We start from the raw sequence: 19,684 nt of genomic DNA, 5'->3' as shown, positions 1-19,684 counted from the left end.
AAAAAAAAAAAAAAAAAAACCCCCCCCCCCCCCGTTTCCGGCGGAAACCAAATTTGGTTCCGCCGGAAACGATGCGGAAACCAGAGCAATTTCTCGCCGGAAACCAGATGCATTGTGGTTTCCGGGTGGTTTCCGCCGGAATTTCTTGGGCGGTGAAGGCGGAAAATGACTTCCACCCAAATTTGGCGGAAGTCATTTTCTGCCATTTGGGCCTTGTTTTCCCCAGTCAACGGAAGCCAAACACTCAAAGCCCGGAAAATGATTTCCAGAAATCATTTTCCGGGCTTCCAAACACACCCTTAGGGAATCACACTAACTGTACAAGTAATCAGTTATTTATTTCATTATTTTTTATTTTTTTCACTTTTTGTTTCTCCCTTTCTCGAATGGGGTGGTTCTCAGTTTATTTTTCATCATTTAAGTGTGATCTGAGTTCTCTACTTCTCATCATTCCTTTTCCACTCTTGGCCCTGTAATGGTCATATGCAGAACCACGCATTACTTTGTATATTTAGCTTCTATTTCGATTTAAGGATTAATTTTGAACTAGGTATGAAGCTTGCATGGATGTGACAGACAGTGACCACAAACCTGTGCGGTGCATATTCGGTGTTCAAATTGCCCGGGTAGACGAGTCAGTGAGGAGGCAAGAATTTGGAGAAATCATTAGATCTAATGAGAGGATCAAGTCAATTCTCAAAGAACTATGTAAAGTTCCAGAGGTAATTGTCAGTACAAACAACATAATCCTCCAAAACATGGATGCATCCATCTTGCGCATTACAAATAAGTGTGGGACGGGCAAAGCTCTATTTGAGATTATCTGTGAAGGTGAGACCACTGTTAGGGATGACGGTCAAGCGTATGATCATCGTCCAAGAGGTTCTTTTGGTTTCCCCCGGTGGCTTGAGGTAACTTCTTGCAATTAAATTAAACATTTAAACAATGACAATTCCTTTCATAAAATTTACGGGTTTTGGATTCTTGATCCTATACAATCTTCAATAAAATACCCATACCACCAAATTTGCTTAAGCACTTCTGTCACTTTTACATGTATTGAACACAGGAAGGTGACCTATATGGATTTTCTAGACCTCCTTTTACCATTGCTCAGTTGTGATCTTACATAATTTGATGAAATTGAAGTTCCCGGTTTCTTGAATAAGCTATGAACCTCTATTGTCTTTACTATCTAGGAGTTAATATTAATGTTATCTACAGGTAAGTCCAGTGGCTGGGATTATTGAGCCAAATCATATCATCGAGGTCATGGTTCATCACAAGGATTTCCAAACAGTAGAGGAATTTGTGGATGGTATCCCGCAAAACTGTTGGTGTGAAGACGCCAGGGACAAGGAAATCATATTGGTAGTCAGGGTCCGCGGCAGCTGCACCACGGAGATGAAATGCCACCGTATCCGCGTTCGTCACTGCTTCCTAGGCAAGACTGTTCACCAGAGTAAAAAACCCAGCGACTCTAACCATCTCCCCGCGGCCGCAAATCTCCTCCACCGCTCTGATATTCAGCATCTTAGCTCTTCAACTGATGTTTTTGACCACCTTAAGAGTATACACAGCCCCTGAAGCAGTCCGAGGATGGTGTTTCTATGTCAACTCCGAGGCCTGCCCATATAAATAACTGCCAGAGAATCAATCTCATACTAGAACAATTTTCAACAAGTCGATTTTTTTAGGCTGTTCTCCTTGGACATGCCCATTCTTTTAAGCCTGTTTTGTTAGCCAATCCTGTTATACAAATTCCAAATTTATTGTGTATAGTATTATTAGCATTTTAGACTCCCAGCCGGCATCAGTTTTAAATATGTAAATTTCTAGCTATCTGATAACACCAAACCTGATGTCTGTACTGCTTCAATTTTCAATCCTTTTGTTTGTTTGTTATTTTCTCTTAAATATAGTATTAACCTCCGGTTGGTTACGGGGTGTGAAGACTCAATCTCGACCTCATATCCCAACCACCTCTTTCCAATTCAACAGAGCAATAAATGCTTATAATCTTTAGCAAGTTAATTGAATATTGTCTATTGATTTGATAATCATAAAATTACAAATTATATTCTTACTGTAAGCAACATATTGGTTCATTTAGTTTGAGTCGATCAGATATGGACGAGATTTACTATTCAATTTATTTGCGACTTTAGCGGGTTAGCTGTCTTCCTAATTTGAATTGACAAACTATGAGTGGTTAAATTGAATTGACAAACTATGAGTGGGATTTAACCAGGACACATAGGCTATGATTTCAACAGAGCAATAAAGAGCAACGACGTATGGCGCTGGGCCAAACTATATTAATACACTAAACTGTATAGTTTAGTTTTCTGTAACGTCACTAACTTTGGTGGTCGGAGCTTGAGAGCAATGAGTGCAGCGAAAAGTAGCGGAGAGATGAGCGAGCAGGAACACGATGAAGCAGCGGTGGGAGAGAACAAGCAAATCATTTTCAAGGGATACATAGATGGAGTTCCGAAGGAAACGGACATGGAGGTCGTGGTCGGAAAGCGGCCGGATAAACTGCGAGGCGGCGACGGAGGAGAAGCGGTGATGCTTGTGAAGAATCTCTACCTTTCCTGCGATCCTTACATGCGCGGCCGCATGCGTGATTTCCATGGTTCCTACATTCCCCCTTTTCTTCCTGGCTCGGTACCCAACTCCATCTTCTCTTTTCAATAATTGCTTAATTTAATCTAAATTTTTTTGCTCCCCAAGGGCTAGGGGACTGGGAGCCCTTGGTAAATAATCAGCCTCGCTTATTTGACATCTATTATTAGTTATTTGGTTAATAAGCTTTTTTTAACTCCAAAATGCTAAAATTTAAAAGGTTACTTAAAGCAGTATTTTCAATTAACTTTTTGATAAAAGAACCACAGTTATCAGCTAACAGCTCATATATCAAACAATTTTCTACAATCAGCTAATATTATCAACAAATCATAAGTTCTAAACCCAAACAACCAACACAATCAGCTAACAGCCATTTACCAAACATGGCCTAAATCTAGTAGTGCCTCATAGAGAATTTAATATTAATAAAATTCAAAAGGTTACTCAAAGCAGTATTTTTAATTAGCTTTTTGATAAAAGAATCACACCGTTATCAGCTAACAGCTAATATATCAAACAATTTTCTACAATCAGGTAATATTATCAACAAATCATACTTTTTAACCCAAACAACCAAAGCTAACAGCCATTTACCAAACAGGACCTAAATCTAGTAGTGCCTCATAGAGAATTTAATATTAATTTAATAAAACGATTTGTATAATGACATTTATATTAGAAAAAATATAAATGCCAGTATGCCACGCGAAAAATGATCGATGCGAAATTTATATCAGAAATGTACCTAATACGAACCCAGACATTAGCGTGCAATTCTAATACTAAATAATACAAATTCATAGAGCAACTTTAACCAAGTTAGTCTTAATAAATTGTAGCCACAAATTTACAACTTCAGTTGAAATTTTCAATTATGACATTATATTCTTTACTTGTAAAATTAATCTATATTTAATTCATCAAATATCATATGAAACTATTTAATCTAGTATTGAAGATATTAGGAAAAATTGTAAATTTGGTCATTCAATTATACTTGTGGTATAAATTAAGTCCATGAATTATATGCGCGATCATCTTTAACCTTTGAGTTATGTACAAAGTGGCGATTGTAGTCTCTCGGGGACTATTTCTACCACCAATTTCTCACTTAATAAAATGACTGATTTGATCCTTCAAGGACTAAAATGGCTGCTCCATGCATAACTTAGTATTTAAAGAGGTTACGCATATAACTTATGGACTAAATTTGTACTACGGGTATAACTAAAAAAACTAAAAATGAAATTTTCCCAAGATATTATTAAACTTATAACTTCTACCGTGTATGTTTCTACTTGTCACCCACCCCCACCCTGTTTGCAACTTATTATTACTTTCAGCAGAGATTAATTATTCATCATGCTATGGTAAAATTAAGGTTATTGAAGGATTTGGTGTATCCAAGGTTCTGGCTTCTAGCCATCCAGACTATAAGCCGGGTGATTTGATCTCTGGGTTCACTGGTTGGGAAGAGTACAGCTTGATACACAGGACAGAGCAGCTAAGGAAAATTCAAGCAGACAATGATATCCCTCTCTCCTACCACATTGGCCTCCTTGGTATGATATATATGATCTAGCAAATGTAGTTGTAGTATACTTTTCTTGATCAATATACCTTTTTTTGAGTGACGAGGAAACGAGCAGCTACTCCAGCTAGTATATGAAATGTGCACTCTGTAAACCCTGCCCCGCCCTATGACCCTAGCTAATAAGGGATTACAAGCAAGTAAACTAGTTTAAGTTACCATAGCTGATCGACTGAATATATAAAATATTATTGCTATAATTGAAGTGTTGAGCTAGCTTGCATTATAATGAATGAGAATCTTATACAGGTATGCCGGGTTTTACAGCATATGCTGGGTTTTATGAGGTCTGTAAACCCAAAAGAGATGACTATGTTTTTGTCTCTGCTGCCTCTGGTGCAGTTGGACAGCTTGTTGGACAACTTGCTAAGTTACATGGATGCTATGTTGTGGGAAGTGCAGGGACAAAGGAGAAAGTACGTTAGAAATCCACCCAAAATTTAATCCTATTTAGATATTTTCCGTGCTTTGGTAGAATGTCTTGTTCATTTTGTTAAAGTAAACCATATAGTTGGTTGATTGCTACATTATTAATGCTTTTTAGGTTGACCTTCTAAAAGATAAGCTCGGATTTGATGATGCATTCAACTACAAGGAAGTTACAGACTTTGATTCTGTTCTAAAAAGGTAAACTAAATGTATCTTCGCCCGATGTTAAGTAGAGTTATCAAAGTGAGTTAAGACTCTTATGGCTTGTTTGGTTGGATGTAGTTTGGAGGGAATTGTTATTCATTGAATTGCAATTCAGTGAATTCTCAAAATACAGTGTTTAGTTGGAAGGAATTGCAATTTCGCAGAATTACAATTCCCTCTAAATGATGAATTGCAATTCGGTGGAAAGGAGGTGCAATTTGTTGGTGTAAAGACAATTTTGCCTCTCCTCCCATACCCTTTGTCTTTTTTTTTTAACTCGAAATAATAATAATAATAATAATAATAATAATAATAATAATAATTATTATTATTATTATTTTGAAAGAATTATTATTATTATTATTTTGAATGAATTATTATTATTATTATTATTATTATTATTACTATTACTATTACTATTACTATTACTTCTATTATTATTACTACTACTACTATTACAACATCTACCACAATATAATGGCATTTTAGTCATTTTCTCACTTCTTACCTTTCAATTCCCCCTACTCCTATTTCTGCATACCAAACACTGTAATTTCAATTCATACTTTATTCATTGAATTGTAATTCCACTGAATTACAATTCTTATCCACCCTAATTCTCCCCTCCCAACCAAACGCCTTGTTAGGCGAGTCTTAACCTATTACACACTGAGATTAGTTAGGGTTTGGAAATTTTTGGCTTGCAAAGAAACTGACCTCGCTAGTTGCCCTCCTCTAGATCCGCTTCTGACGGTAGGTACAAAATATATCAACACATAATTTTTTTAAAATCAGGATCCACAATACAAGATGGATCATAGTCTATGGTATAACAATTGCATCATAAGTTCATAGGGTTCGCAAGCCAATTTATGAGTCGTTATGCCATGGACGAGGGTCCACCTTGCAAGGTGGACCCTAGTCCTAAACTGTGTGTTTTTAATATTGGAATTGTAAACTTGTGGAATATAAATTGTGTTTTTAAGTCAAAACACATAAATTATGTATGTTAACCTTGTGTGTTCGTAGTATACAAATTGTGAATTTTTTTTTTTTTTGAGAAGACAAATTGTGAATTTTAAAAGGTAAATTGTGGACATTCAAAATCCACCATTGGGTCCATGTGAGCATAAATATAATATGTGCAGTCCAACTATTAGTTTAAGCTTTAAGTTGGATGAAGCACATGCTTTAATTTAAGAGACTTCCAGTCCAACTATTAACTTAAGCTTTTAATTGGATGGAGCACATGCTTTAATTGTCCACATCATAATTTGCGCCAATTTATCAACCCTCATAAAACGGGCTAAGACAATTGGACTATAAAAAATTAAACCACGAGCTAATCCACGTTGACACCCTGCCTTTTTTCAACGTCATACTAATTGCAATATAATAATCCAATAATGAATTGTCTAGTCCCTCTTCTCTTTTGTTGAAACAGATACTTTACAGAAGGAATCGACATTTACTTCGACAACGTTGGAGGCGCCATGCTAGACGTAGTGCTTCTTAACATGAGGCTCCATGGTCGGATAGCTATCTGTGGGGTTGTGTCTCAGCAAACCATGACTTACCCACATTACAACTTATTCAATCTCATCACAAAGCGCGTGAGAATGAAAGGATTCTTGCAGAGCGATTATCTCCACTTGTTCCCTAAATTCCTTGAACACGTCACCAGTTTATACAAGCAAGGGAAGATTGTGTACATAGAAGACATGAACATTGGCTTGGAAAGCGCTCCGGCTGCTTTTGCTGGGCTCTTTTATGGGAAAAACGTGGGCAAGCAAGTCATTCGTGTCGCTACTTGAAGAAGATTGACATGAAGAACAAATTCCACTTTTACAAGGCCTTTATTTTGGTTGCAATGAGATAATTAAAGGGGGGAATAATTGCAATTTCATGAGAAAGAAATAGTGTGAGAATTTAAATTGCAATGTTTGATTTGCATAATATCATTAGTGAGAATTTTAATTTTGATGTTTTGTATTTATGAGAATTAGAATGGAATCTACATCTACAGATCTACAAATATAATAAGAGTCAATAAATTTAAGCCTCTAATATGAACTAAAAAATGTCGGTGTTAAAAGTTAGGTCTTGCCAAGATGCTTGCTTCAATAACATGGTCAACTAAATATTTGAAATATTAAAATTATGTTATGTGGTTAAAAATTATTAATGTTATTAAATTTCATATATAAAAAGGAAATATGATGTTTATTATATATATATATATATATATATATATTTTATTTATTTATTTATTTATATTTATTTAATAATTATGTTGATTTGCTATGATAAAGTTATGAACATAAATATTTACAATTAAAATCAGATTCGATATTTAAGTTGGGTAATTATTAAAGTTAATGAATTATATTATTTTGATTGGAGCATATAAACATTCTTGTATACATCTAAACTCTCATTATTTCGAATAATTCCTGAAAAATAACCAATTAACATTACAATAATGGCAACTACAATAACCAACATCATGGATATGAGTATTTTGGTCAATGGAATATTTTATTTTATTAATAGTATATATTACGCAAACCTTAATAGTATATGAATGTTTTGGCGGAAATTTAGAATTGAGAATTTTGTTTTTATTAATAGTATATATAAAACTACCCTTGTGGGCTCATATTCTCAAATCTAATCCCACCAAACAAACTTTAACATTATGACAAAACGTGCAATGTTGCGTTTTATATCAATTTTGATATTTTATAATACAATATTAACTAACTTCCAATTTTGGCCATACTTCACTTTATTCAACACCAAAAAATATTATTTCTACCGTTGTACATTGGGAGGGTGCGGGGGTCTCATCCCCGTTATAATCAACAACAAAATACTCCATAATAAGTTTGGATTATGGGAAGTGTTGTACGGATAGTGATTGTTAGTGTAATTGAGATAAAATCTAAAATTATTTTTTATTGTAATAAAATGACATATAAATTTAGATAACAAAAGGTAATTTTGTAGTTTATATTAATTTTAACTTTTTAATAGTTTAATATGTTGATGGGTATAAAATGCATACATTACATGTGTGTATTTATCTAAATCTAAAAACATAATAAGTTTCAATATAGATTATGAATATGTCCATTTTTATGTTAATTTTTGTATACATTATGTTATAAGAGTTGTACTATATATGTTTTTGCACAAAAATATACATACTGTTATTATTTTGAGATATTTTCTTATTGTTTTTACCATACATATGCATACACAATATCTTTTATTATATTATTCAACGGTAACAATGTATGTAGGTATTATATATTAGAGTAATATAACAAATAATTAGATTATTTAGATTTTAATTAAATGTTCTCATAATTATATTTAGTAAGTTATCATACAATAATCATTACTCCAATTATCAACTATACTTTTAATATAATATTAACTCTACAGTTGTATTTTTTTTTTAAATATATACTATTATTTTTTAAAAATATTGTAATATAATTAAGATTTTAACATTGAGTATTAATATTGTAGGAGCTGGCCCCACAAAGAGAGTTCACTTACCATTTGAACTACCCCATTAGGTTATACATATATATATATATATGTGTGTGTGTGTGTGTGTGTGTATATATATATATATATATATATGTATATATATACACACACACGCACGCACATAAATACATGTTAAAATGATACTACTAACAATTTTTTGTTGGGGATGAATGATAACACTAACATAAACTAAAATAAATCAATAAATAAACCTGGAGGGTGTGGTTGAGTGGAAGGGACTCATTTATTCTTAACCAAAGATTCAAGGGTTCGATCATTGACTTTGGGTATGGAGCAACCTTAAATCTCCAGGCCAGCTGTCCCACCCAATAGAGGTGGCTACAATCCAGCGAGGGGTTAACCACTGTGTCCGACGATGGAGATCCTGGGTTACACCAAAAAAAAATAAAATCAAGAAATCAATTTGGGTTCATTTTGTGACAAAACTTATACACGTGTCAACTTTGCAAACAAAAAGGGGAAAAATTGAATAAAGTTATAGATATAAAAAAAATTGTTGATTAATATTGACATCTACTTAATTTGGATTTTTTTTTATTCGATACATGATAATGATATTAGGATTGTAAAAATGGTAAACAAAAAAAAAAAAAAGGAAAAAGTGTTTTTTTGTCATTGTAAAAGTAAGATTATTATTATAATAATTATCTAATTAGGAATGTCACAACAAAATTACTATCGATACAATAATATAATCATTATATATATGATTTGGTTAATAATGTTGGAGTAAAGTTATGAACAATTCAAATATTTGTAATTTTAAGTTTTGTATTCAAATACAAGCTAACTATTATGTAGGGAGATGACACATTTATTACCGTTATAAATGAGTGACATTACATTGTAAAGAATATGAGATTCATAATGTTCCAAAAACTTATATTTTAAAATATTAAAAATTAATTTAAACAATAAGACAACAAAATAATGAGTAATTTGCCAAAGACCATATGGTCTAGTGGCACCCGATTGCACTCCCATGTGGGAGGGAGTGAGTTTGAGCCTCAAAGGAGTTAATTGTTGACTCTTTATGTTTCAGTAGGTTGAAAAAGTAGTTATGAACATATACTGCATTGTAAAAGATTGAGTAGTACTAAAAAAAAAATAAAGAGTAATTTATTTCCAAAATAATTAATTACAAGCGTAGAAAAAGAAAAAGAAATATAAAACTTGATCAGCTCCCGACTCCGTGATCCGGGTTCACTTCCTGACGTGACGCTGACTTTTATCCCCAATCTCATCCGTTGGTATACGATCCAACGGTGTATATTGAGCGACAGAGGTGCACCCGGATTCCTCTCTTGCGTTTCCCGAAAATTTTTAACATTGGAAACGAAGAAGGCGCTTTCACTCCCAAAATCAAAATTCAGTAAGCAGTCATCACACTTAACAAAATCTTTGAGCTTCTTAGCAAAATCTCTGCGCTTCTTCTTCGTAGCAGTCACTGCTCGTCCTCGCCGTACCGGCCGCCAATTTCCCTTTACGTGTCTGCGTAAACAAGCGCGTCGAAGTTCATTTGCAGAGGGTGTAGCTCGATCTCAGCTGGGAGAGGAGTGGTCCGCGTGTTTTCTGCGTTCTGATTTGGATTTCCGAAGGGGTTGAAGCGCCAATTAGGGGTTTTGAGGTTCGGCAATTGTAAAGTTTGATGAATCTTACCTGCAAAACCCTAACTTTAGTATTTGAGCTAGGTGTTTGTGGGGGGATACACTAGAGGTCGGAGCTGGACTGAGATTGGAGTTGGATATGGGATTTATTTTGATGTTCGTATTGTGCCCTGGTCCTGATTGAAGTGGTTGAGGAAAAAAGTTAGGGTTTTTGATTCTCGGCGTTTGAGTTTGGGTGTTTGTGATTGTTTTGGGCTGCTGAGTGAGAATTAGAGTTTTACGTGTATATATGTATCAATAAAGAGAAGAACTTGAAGTTGTTGTTGTTGTTGTAAGAGGTGCTCGGTGAGGTAGTGAAATAGAAAGAGAATAAAAATGTTCTATTCACAGTTTATACTGGCAAAGAAGGGACCTTTAGGAACCATATGGATAGCTGCACATTTGGAGAGAAAGCTTCGAAAGAATCAGGTTGCTGATACTGATATTGGCGTTTCTGTAGGTCAGTTTTCATTTTATGTTTCCATCTGCTTTTTTATCATACAATTTTGTGATTTTTGTTCTCTCTCTCTCTTCTTTTACCCCCGTGAAATAAAGATTACAGAGATTAGTTTAGGAGAGGGTTGACTGAATTGATTGCTTTTGAGCTTGTGATGGGCAACTCATACTTGTTTTACAGATGAATTAAACAAATTCACCCATCTAAAGGACTAATGCTTTTTAACTATTGCATATTAAATGCTCATTCAATGACATATTAGAATGGAGATTTGGTGGTGAAAATGGACCAATTTTGGATGTTCAAGTCTTTGTTATTTTTTCCTATTCTGAAGAACACATTGCACCACTTCTGTTTGGTGTATCAAGTAGTTAGGAAAATCAATGTTTTGTCCAACTTTCTAGTCTTTCTATTGACTTCAATATGGCTTCACTTTGCTGAAATATGGCTATACGCGAATGTACAAATAAGGTTTTGTTTCTGCTTTGGCTCCAAATTGGCGTTGCTTCATTCTTCTTCTTCTTCAGATGCAGATATATTCTTTCTGATTTTGTGAGACTTTGATTTTGCTTTATCATGTTAATTTTCTTTGCTGATATATGCCAACATTATCACTCACTTGAAACTGACTTATGTCTTTAATTCTCAACAGACTCAATTCTTTTTCCTGATGTTCCAATTGCCCTCCGTTTATCTAGCCATCTTCTACTCGGAGTTGTGAGGATATACTCTAGAAAGGTGAACTACCTTTTTGATGATTGTAGTGAGGCTTTGCTCCAGGTAAAACAAGCATTTCGCTCAACTGCTGTGGATTTACCCCCAGAAGAGTCTAAGGCGCCATACCACTCTATCACATTGCCAGAGACTTTTGAACTTGATGATTTTGAACTTCCAGACAATGACATTTTTCAGGGGTTGGTTTCAGAATATTTGTCTTCCAACAATAGTTTTAAGTTATTGTGACTTTGTAACTTAGACATGAAAGAATGGTCTGAACTCTGAATGCATTATGTGCTCAATGAGTTCTCTCAAGGTTTAAAATATGTGCCTAAGATGTTTGTATGTTTGCATGTTTGCCTCAATATCTTCTTTTGTTGCACTAATATCAGTAAACCAGGACCTCTGGTGTTTACTGCCAGAGATCATAAAGCGTTTCTTAGTACTTCTGTATTTTCCAATACTGTGTACTTAAAATTTCAGTCAGTTCTCTATTTGTGCAGTAACTATGTTGATCATCATGTGAGCTCAAGGGAGCAGATCACCCTCCAAGATACCATGGAGGGTGTTGCTTACTCCACGTCTAAATTTGGATTAGATGGTATGTAGTACATAATGATAAACACAATGTCTTATTTATGGCATTATTGTTTTCATGGTGCTTATGCATCTGTATTCTGTATTTTACTTTATTACAAAAAATCTGATGATTTCTTTGCAGAAAGGTTTGGTGATGGTGATACTTCAGGTTTAGACCTTGAAGAGGTAACATCTGATTACATTCATATATTCCTTTTTTTTTTTCCTCTCCTTGCCCAACCACTAGAGAAGTCCTTGTTATTTTTGAAGTGGCACAGTAGATTTTGCCAGCATGACAAATTCCTATAAATTTAATCTTCCAAATCTAATTGAAGGTCCAATAATGGATGCTGTGCTAGGCTACTAGCCCAAAAATAAAGCCCACTTAGTCTATATAGAGACTAGCAATTGAAATAGCATCCCCGCATGTAATGTTTGTAACGGTTAGAAATTTTATATGGTTGTATTTATGCTGTCATTCCCATAGATGAAAATTTCCAGTATGAAGAGCTTTTCTTTTGGATTTTAATTGATGGATAATCTTATTCCCCTCTTCTGTGTGTACACTCACACTCTATAAGCTGTTGCTAGTTTTGTTCTGTTTTGTTTTTTGTTTTTTTTTTTCTCCGTCTTGATTAAATCTTTTGGAAACAGGAATTATTTTTGGACAAGGTTGCTGCTACAGGAGATGCCAGTGTGAGGTTAGTTTCAGACTACTGACTACTCTCAATTCTCCAACAACCCTTGATTGCCCACCCTCCTCCCTCTTCTTCCTAAAAACCATCTAATGTCATCTGTTAGACCATACCTGTACTATATTATTTCCTATGGACTACACTTAAGTGCTTCTTTTAATGAAGCCACTATCTAAGACTATCAGTTTGTTATGTGGTAGTACTTTTGTTCTTTTCCATCATGATTCATGGTATATGTTCTAGCTGTCAACAATGAATTTCTGACCTCTATAGATGGCACTGGCTTTGGTATTCTGTAAACTGGGGCTAACATAGTAACATACCGTTGCAATATAGTATATGGCTGAAATAAATACTAATATGTTGATCTCAATAATTCTTTCTCAACTTAGTAAAGATCACTGTGATCTGTGTCCAGAGTTGGCATAATCCAGTGTGGTATTGGAGTTGAATTGCTGAATCACATGATTCACACTAGAGCTCTATTTGGAGTTTGCTCAACAGCTAAATGTCTTGCATCATGAGTCATGATACTTGGATATTCATTGCTTACCGATCTTGTCTTCATAAAAACACAACTGTACACCTTTAAATCTGTTGTGTGAATGTGGAAGTTCTTCAGTGTCCTCATCAAGACCATTATCTATCATAAGTTGCCATTTATCTACAAAGTGAAGTTTACATGTCATATATTCATCTTCTTACTAGTAAAGAATCAGCTTAACATGAAATTTTTATGACGCCTTTTTTTTTTTTTTTTTTTTTTACTGGTTCTAGTGCTGACCCTCAACCATCTGTTGAACCAATGACACCTCTGAAGCAAGATGAACTTCGTGATGTTATGGCTGCAAACTCAGAGAGCATGGTAATTGGACAAGTAGAGTTATTTGAAACTTAAAATGGCTTCCTCTTTTATTTTGCTTGTTGCATAATGAACAATTTATTTTCATAATTCTTCTAGGTGTTTTCAACAAACACTCCTGTTGAATAATTGAAGGGTTTTGTTTATTTATTTTTATTATGATCAGATTGATGGTGCTGAAGGAGATGCTGATTTTATGGAGTATGCTCAGGCCCCATGCACCCCTGGATTAGCAGAAGAGCCAAATTTATCTAATATTCAAGAGACTTCAGCATGTGATGACCATCTGGAGACTGAATATCAGCATTTAACTGAGTCAGTCATGAAAGAAGGTTTGCAAAATATTTCTGAAGGAGCTGATGTTCATGATGGGAGTAGTCTTCAGGGCCATATGCCTTCACCCAATGATGCAAATCGTGATGCAGTTCTTGACTTACCTTCTGAGGAGAATGGCTGCCATTCGGGAAATGAACAGTTCCCTCCTCCCGAAGTTGTTTTTGGATGTGTGCCATCTGATGATCATGCTTTAGCATCTGGAGCATCTGCTCCTGTTGATCCAGTTAATGCACCTTTGCTGGAATTAACTGATGAGACTGCTAAAGCATCTGATGACCCCATATGGGAGGAAAACCTTGAGAATCAGATTTTCAGCAATGAAAAGGTTAACATTTCTTCACATGCTGGCTTTCATGAAGGTTGCCCAAGTCCCATTGGAACTACTTTGGAAGAAAATGCTCACATTTCTCCTGGTTTGACAAGCATTGACCTTCCACCTTTAGTAGGTGTTACACAAAACAATCCAACATCACCCAATATACAGGAGTCAGAAACTTGTCAGGAGCAAAGTAATTCTGGCAATATAATGGCATCTGCCCAAATTCACATCCTTAAGCCGTGCAATGCTCAGGACCAGTCTGATACATCAATGCCATGTTGTGAACGTCTTGATCCTGAGTTACCATCTGATGGTTTTGGCCTCTATCATCCTGAAAATTCTCAAGAGACATTACATGCTTCAGATCCTTCTACTGTCCCAGGTTTGAGAGTTGGTTAATGTATTTACATAGAAAATTCTTGTTGTCTAGTGACTTATGGCCATAAATTTTCTAGGTGAAAAACACCCTTCAAGTGATAATTTAGAACAAATCTCAGATGAGAATCACACGAAGGTACCTACTTCACATGAAGACAATCAGACTAGTCAAAAATCAAATGTTCAAGTGGATGAAGTCATTTCTGGAGATTGCCCAGTGGAGAATCTATGTAACTCTACTCTTCCTGATCTGCCAGCGCCTGAGATATTGCTTTCAGTACCAGGAGGGGTTGTTGAAATACCTAGGGGTGTTCTAGTGGAGGATACACCAGGGGACTCAGGCAGGATAAATGAAACTGATGCCCGTAATTCTAGTAAACTTGTATCAGGAAGAAAACGCAGTTATACTGAAAGCACACTGACAGAGCAAAGTATGAACTCATTTGAATCATCAAGGATGATGCATTCCCGAACCACAGAATTTGTTCCAGATGACGATGATTTGTTGTCTTCCATACTTGGTATGCTCAGTTTTTCTGTTCCTGTTTGCAAGCATTTGCAGAGTTGCTCTACTGGAGAATAAATTATGTTTACTTGTATTTCTATTTATTAATAACTAGAATGTTTTTGTTGAAATATTTGTTTGCAACATTTCAGTTGGGAAAAGATCTTCAGCACTGAAACTTAAGCCCACTCCTCCTTTTGAGATAACATCAGTCAAACGCGCCCGCTTTGCTCGGAGTAGTACTCTGAAGAGGAAGGTGCTTATGGATGAAACCATGGTTTTACATGGAGAGTATGTTTCATTTTCTATGATGGTTATTGCTAGCATAATGCCTACAATTATGGTTATCAAATATCTTCTTAGTTTCTGTTCCAATTCAAACTCGGGTATTCAATTTGCAATTGATGAAATATCTTTTAATTTTGTTTAGAATGACTGAATGAGAAATATGACCATTAGTTTCTTTAATCACCAAATGCTTTAAAATTATACTTGACTGTATGCAGGGAATGCATTGCAACTTTAGGATTGTAGAATATACCAAAGAAGCATTGTTTGCTTTCTTGTTCAATTTTATTATCTTGACTAACTTCACTTTCTATTATCTAACTGTTATTGCTTGCATCTGTTGAATCGATGGGTGAACATGTGGCTAAAGCTTTGTGTGTGCATGCGTGTATTCACTTGGTGACTGAAGTAGCATATTGTTAATGTACTTATAAATGTATTCCAGCTAATATTCTATGATGAATTCTTTGACTACATTTCAGTAAATCTGGATTGAACATGACCTTTAAACTTCAACTAATAACGAAACACATCGTTGCTTTTTTACAGTACTATAAGGCAACAACTGACAGACACTCAAGACATACGTCGTGTACGCAAGAGAGCTCCTTGTACATGCCCTGAAATCTCTGTAATCCAGAAACAGTTTATGGAAGATGAAATTTTCAGTGAATCCATATTAACTGGTGAGTTAACTTTGCAGAAATTCTGACTGCCTTCCAGTTTAAGCATCTTTATAACTTTTCACTTACATTGTCAATATGAATAAATCGCGTGTAAGTTTCTCTCTCAATTTTAAAATTCCGGTATGCATTATTCTGCATTCTGATTTATGTGTTCGGTGTTCTAGTATGGTTTATGCATATGCTCTCTGAAGCAGATGCCATTACATATTGCCAAATAATTCCTATTTAAAATTGCTCTAGAACTGCTGTTAATCATATATTTGATTTCAAACAGCAAAAAACCTCCCATTAGCTGTTTTCTTATCCATTCAGCATTGTGCTGTCTGATAATTGAAGATTGCCTTTGAGGAAATTGAGGAATTCCATGCATTGTAGACTGGTAAATCTCCAACATATACCTTGATAAGCCACAAATAAAGAGTTCTGCTTGCATGCGACTGATATTGCCTACCCTCCACACCCCCACAGTATGTGTCCGGTTCAGTTTAGGAGCATCATTAATTTTGTCTTATCATACAAATGTACTCTGGACATAATTTTGGAAGTTTGTGTTCCAGTTAATGTATAATTGTATATACGGAAGTTACCAGGAAATTTGGGCTATATAGGTGTCTTTTTCCAATGTTATTATGATGCTTAGTCTCTTCTGAAGAATGTAGATACATTCTGAAAAGCTGAGGTGGATTTGTTTTTTTTCATTATTTTTTAAGGTGTCTCAATGGAGTTAGGTTGTTTGCACAAGCAAACATTTGATCTGATGGGGATCAAGGTCTTACAAAATGATCAAAGTGGTACCCAAAGGGATGATGAAAACAGTAAGAACTTGGATACCCACAGGGAACCTCTTGAAAGTGCAACTGAGCCACTGGGAACCTCTGTGAATGATGAAAACAGTAAGAACTTGGATACCCAAATTGATGACAAGTTCAGTGGACCAGATCTCACAAGAGAGAATGGTATAGAAGGTAGTGATGAACCTTCAGTAACAGGAGATGATGACAATGTAAAAGCTGTCCTGGTCGAGAACAAGCAAGGCGAAAGCTACAACTTAACTTTAGATGATAATGAGAATGCTACTCAGATTCCGATGAGCACCACTGCCAGTGTAGAAGAAGCTAATGCTTCTCAACTTGAGCCTTCAGAAAATGCCGTTGAAAAAACAAACATTTCACTTGATGATGCAGAAAACAGTGCTCCAGCAGGAGTAGGGTCGTTATACCCTAACAATGGGGCTTTGGGTGATGTAGGTGACAATTCAACTGGGCTGCTTATTACTGCTCCTTGTGATGAGTCCAAAGACATGGATGCTCCTATGCTAATGGATGAATTTTGCATGTCAACTGATCATGTGATGGGTGATCAAGATGTTCCAATGACAGATATGAGCAATGATAAACTTAATGCTAGTAATCTCCAAGAAGATAACACTGTTGATATTACGGCAATTGATAGTGAACCTAGAGCAGAGGGCAGTGTTTTATTCGAAGCAGCCCAAGTTGATACTGCAGTTGAAGTCAAAACTTATGAAGATATCAGAGATGTAGAATATGACCCTCAGGTCTTGACTAATGGTATCTGTGGTGAACAGCCTACTCTAGACTCTTCTTATTCAGCTGGAACTCAAGTGCCTGTTTTAGATTTTGCCATAGATGGTGGAGAAATTCCATTTCAACAGGAAACTCCTCTCCCAAGCATGTTTGATGCAGAAGTCTGTGGTACTGAGCTTCATGATCCAGATGTAAGTTCATGCTTCACTTTGACTTCCTTAGATTTCATTGTTTGCAGCATTCCACTTGGTTCCTTCTCCCTCTTGACACTAGCTCTTCAATTGCCAATGAAAATTGATAGAGATTCAAAACATTGATACATAAACATGTGGTTTATGCCCCATATTTGTGCCCATTCTTTGAAGTAGCTAAAGTTATTACCTGGTACTATTGTATATCTACAGATTTTAATTCCATATTATTAGTTTTTAACTTGTAAAGTTCTTCCCCAATATTGACCTCCAATAGTAGTTTTTTGGCTGGGAAAATGTGGCTTAGCTGACTGCAGTTGGTGACGGAGGAGAGCTTAATCACATAGATACCTACATTTCTAAGAGAAGAAAGAAGAAAAGTTACTGAGATTTATAAATGCTCTTTATTGATATATATAACTCCCATCTCTTTTCATTTATCCATGCACAATAGCAGCTGCTATTTCTGATTCAATTATCTTGGAACCATTTCTTTGATTATCAATTCTCATTTTGTTATAATGAGCACGGCTTGCTTATTTTCTTGTTGGCTTTTTGCTGCAGGCTTCTAATTATTTTGGTGGTGTGAATGACACAGGTTTGTTCTTGTCTCAATTGCTACTGTTTCTAGTAATTAGAGTTCAAGTTCCTTGCTAAATACCTTCTTTTAACTGAGGCAGAGACAAGGATTGTGTGTAGGGTTTTATTTTGTGGGGGGGGGGGGACTGTCTTTCTTCTCCACAAAGTACAGTTTCCTGCTGAAAATCAAAAGATTATTACAAGGGCAGTTTGATGCTTTGTTCAGTAAGGCGTCCTGCTTTTATAGATACATGACATGCCTTTTTAATTAATTAATTAATTTATTTATTTATTTTCAGAGTTCCTAAATGTTGACGATGATGATGATGATGAAGCAGCTGATGACTATATGCCTGACACTGAAGGAGCACGTATAGCTGATAACAGTGGATGGTCTTCCCGTACTAGGTATTTGGAACCTCACATATTTTATGAGATACTTATGCTTTCATATCTGTCTTTAGACTAACTGGTGTGTGAGGCCTTAAAAATGGGTGGTGCATTTCTTAACTTTTCATTTCATTGTTTCTTGAATTATCCTCATTTTTGGCGAAGTCTTTTTTTTTTTTCTTCATGATATTACATGAGCTATATGTTGCTTTCCTCTTTATGGCAGAGATACTGGAAGGGGCTAGTAAATTTTTTAGTATAATAAAATCTTGTTTAACTCGTTAACTCTGTCTGTGTGCCTTTCTTAGAGCTGTTGCGAAGTATCTCCAGACTGTTTTTACCAAGGAAACAGAATATGGAAGGAAGGCTCCACTTTCCATAGACAGTCTTTTGGTTGGGAAAACACGAAAGGAGGCATCGAGGATGTTTTTTGAAGCTTTGGTATGCTACATTAACTATTGTGGTTGTATTTGATAAAATCTCCCGTAGCCATATGATTGTTTTCCTATGGACTAACACACCCATTGATGCATTTGAATAGGTTCTGAAAACAAAAGATTTCGTCCACGTAGAGCAGCCGATTCCCTTCAATGATATTACTATAAAGCCTCGAGGGCAGCTTATGAAATCGGACTTTTGAACAGACGTCGAAGTAGGAGAAACATGTAAAGTAGGGAAAATCACGACTTTACTTTTTTCTGATTTACGTTCTCAGTTCACATGGTTGATAGCTTTTGTTTTTGTTTGGAGGGAGAGGGTGGTTGGGATGGTGGTGTTCCCATTTCTTTGTTCCAGTTAAATAGTGTAGAGTAGCTGATTTAATGCAGGTGATAGTGACACTTGAGATTGTAATACTATTTATATGTATATAACCTGTAAAATTACGTCCTATGCAATCCATGCCAATTCTATGAACTATGAATTATGCCTTTCTAATTTGAAATGGATAATTTCCTATGAAAGTTGGGAATAGTTGATAATTTTACCCTTATTACTTTTATTATTCCGTATTATTATTAGTATTTTAGTCTTTATACTCTTATTTCTTATCATTCTAATATTAACTAAATAA

The 19,684-nt window shown here is 35.3% G+C and overlaps 3 protein-coding genes across 5 annotated transcripts in view; all 3 read left to right on the top strand.

The window, feature by feature from the left end:
- Positions 1–1,917, top strand: part of LOC116022079 (type II inositol polyphosphate 5-phosphatase 15-like) — a 9,258-nt gene extending 7,341 nt beyond the window's left edge. For both annotated transcript variants that reach the window (XM_031262634.1, XM_031262635.1), the window contains 2 exons: positions 551–911; positions 1,225–1,917. In XM_031262634.1, the coding sequence (XP_031118494.1) occupies positions 551–911; positions 1,225–1,587 (724 nt within the window). In that variant the 3' untranslated portion in view covers positions 1,588–1,917. The remainder of the gene's footprint in view (positions 1–550; positions 912–1,224) is intronic.
- A 320-nt stretch (positions 1,918–2,237) lies between these two features.
- Positions 2,238–6,849, top strand: LOC116021997 (2-alkenal reductase (NADP(+)-dependent)). 2 transcript variants are annotated; one of them, XM_031262537.1, is made up of 5 exons: positions 2,238–2,670; positions 4,013–4,193; positions 4,565–4,638; positions 4,767–4,849; positions 6,300–6,849. In XM_031262537.1, exons 1-5 carry the CDS (start codon positions 2,389–2,391, stop codon positions 6,667–6,669), a joined length of 990 nt encoding a protein of 329 aa, XP_031118397.1. In that variant the 5' UTR covers positions 2,238–2,388; the 3' UTR covers positions 6,670–6,849. The 2 variants fall into 2 exon arrangements, with proteins under 2 accessions (XP_031118397.1, XP_031118396.1); XM_031262536.1 differs by having other exon boundaries at positions 2,243–2,670; positions 4,472–4,638.
- A 2,895-nt stretch (positions 6,850–9,744) lies between these two features.
- LOC116023286 (sister chromatid cohesion 1 protein 4-like) lies at positions 9,745–19,574 on the top strand. The gene is made up of 15 exons (XM_031264276.1): positions 9,745–10,543; positions 11,193–11,454; positions 11,761–11,858; positions 11,979–12,022; positions 12,491–12,537; positions 13,309–13,396; positions 13,560–14,430; positions 14,504–14,947; positions 15,084–15,222; positions 15,769–15,905; positions 16,616–17,643; positions 18,208–18,241; positions 18,522–18,630; positions 18,921–19,053; positions 19,154–19,574. The coding sequence occupies exons 1-15, from the start codon at positions 10,420–10,422 to the stop codon at positions 19,250–19,252; spliced, it is 3,657 nt and encodes a 1,218-aa protein (XP_031120136.1). The 5' UTR covers positions 9,745–10,419; the 3' UTR covers positions 19,253–19,574.
- Positions 19,575–19,684: the final 110 nt, after the last annotated feature.

The sequence above is a fragment of the Ipomoea triloba genome, chromosome 6 (genome assembly GCF_003576645.1).
Source record: "Ipomoea triloba cultivar NCNSP0323 chromosome 6, ASM357664v1".
NCBI lineage: Eukaryota > Viridiplantae > Streptophyta > Magnoliopsida > Solanales > Convolvulaceae > Ipomoea > Ipomoea triloba.
This window is presented reverse-complemented; position numbering and strand designations above follow the sequence as displayed.

Bases quoted from the DNA above. Each gene is read 5' to 3' on its own strand.
- LOC116021997 (XM_031262536.1), top strand. From the start codon at position 2,389: ATGAGTGCAGCGAAAAGTAGCGGAGAGATGAGCGAGCAGGAACACGAT. The intron at 2,671-4,012 runs GTACCCAACTCC...GGTAAAATTAAG, and splicing joins CCCCTTTTCTTCCTGGCTCG to GTTATTGAAGGATTTGGTGT. The intron at 4,639-4,766 runs GTACGTTAGAAA...AATGCTTTTTAG, and splicing joins GTGCAGGGACAAAGGAGAAA to GTTGACCTTCTAAAAGATAA.
- LOC116023286 (XM_031264276.1), top strand. From the start codon at position 10,420: ATGTTCTATTCACAGTTTATACTGGCAAAGAAGGGACCTTTAGGAACC. The intron at 15,223-15,768 runs GTATGTTTCATT...GCTTTTTTACAG, and splicing joins ACCATGGTTTTACATGGAGA to TACTATAAGGCAACAACTGA. The intron at 19,054-19,153 runs GTATGCTACATT...GCATTTGAATAG, and splicing joins GGATGTTTTTTGAAGCTTTG to GTTCTGAAAACAAAAGATTT.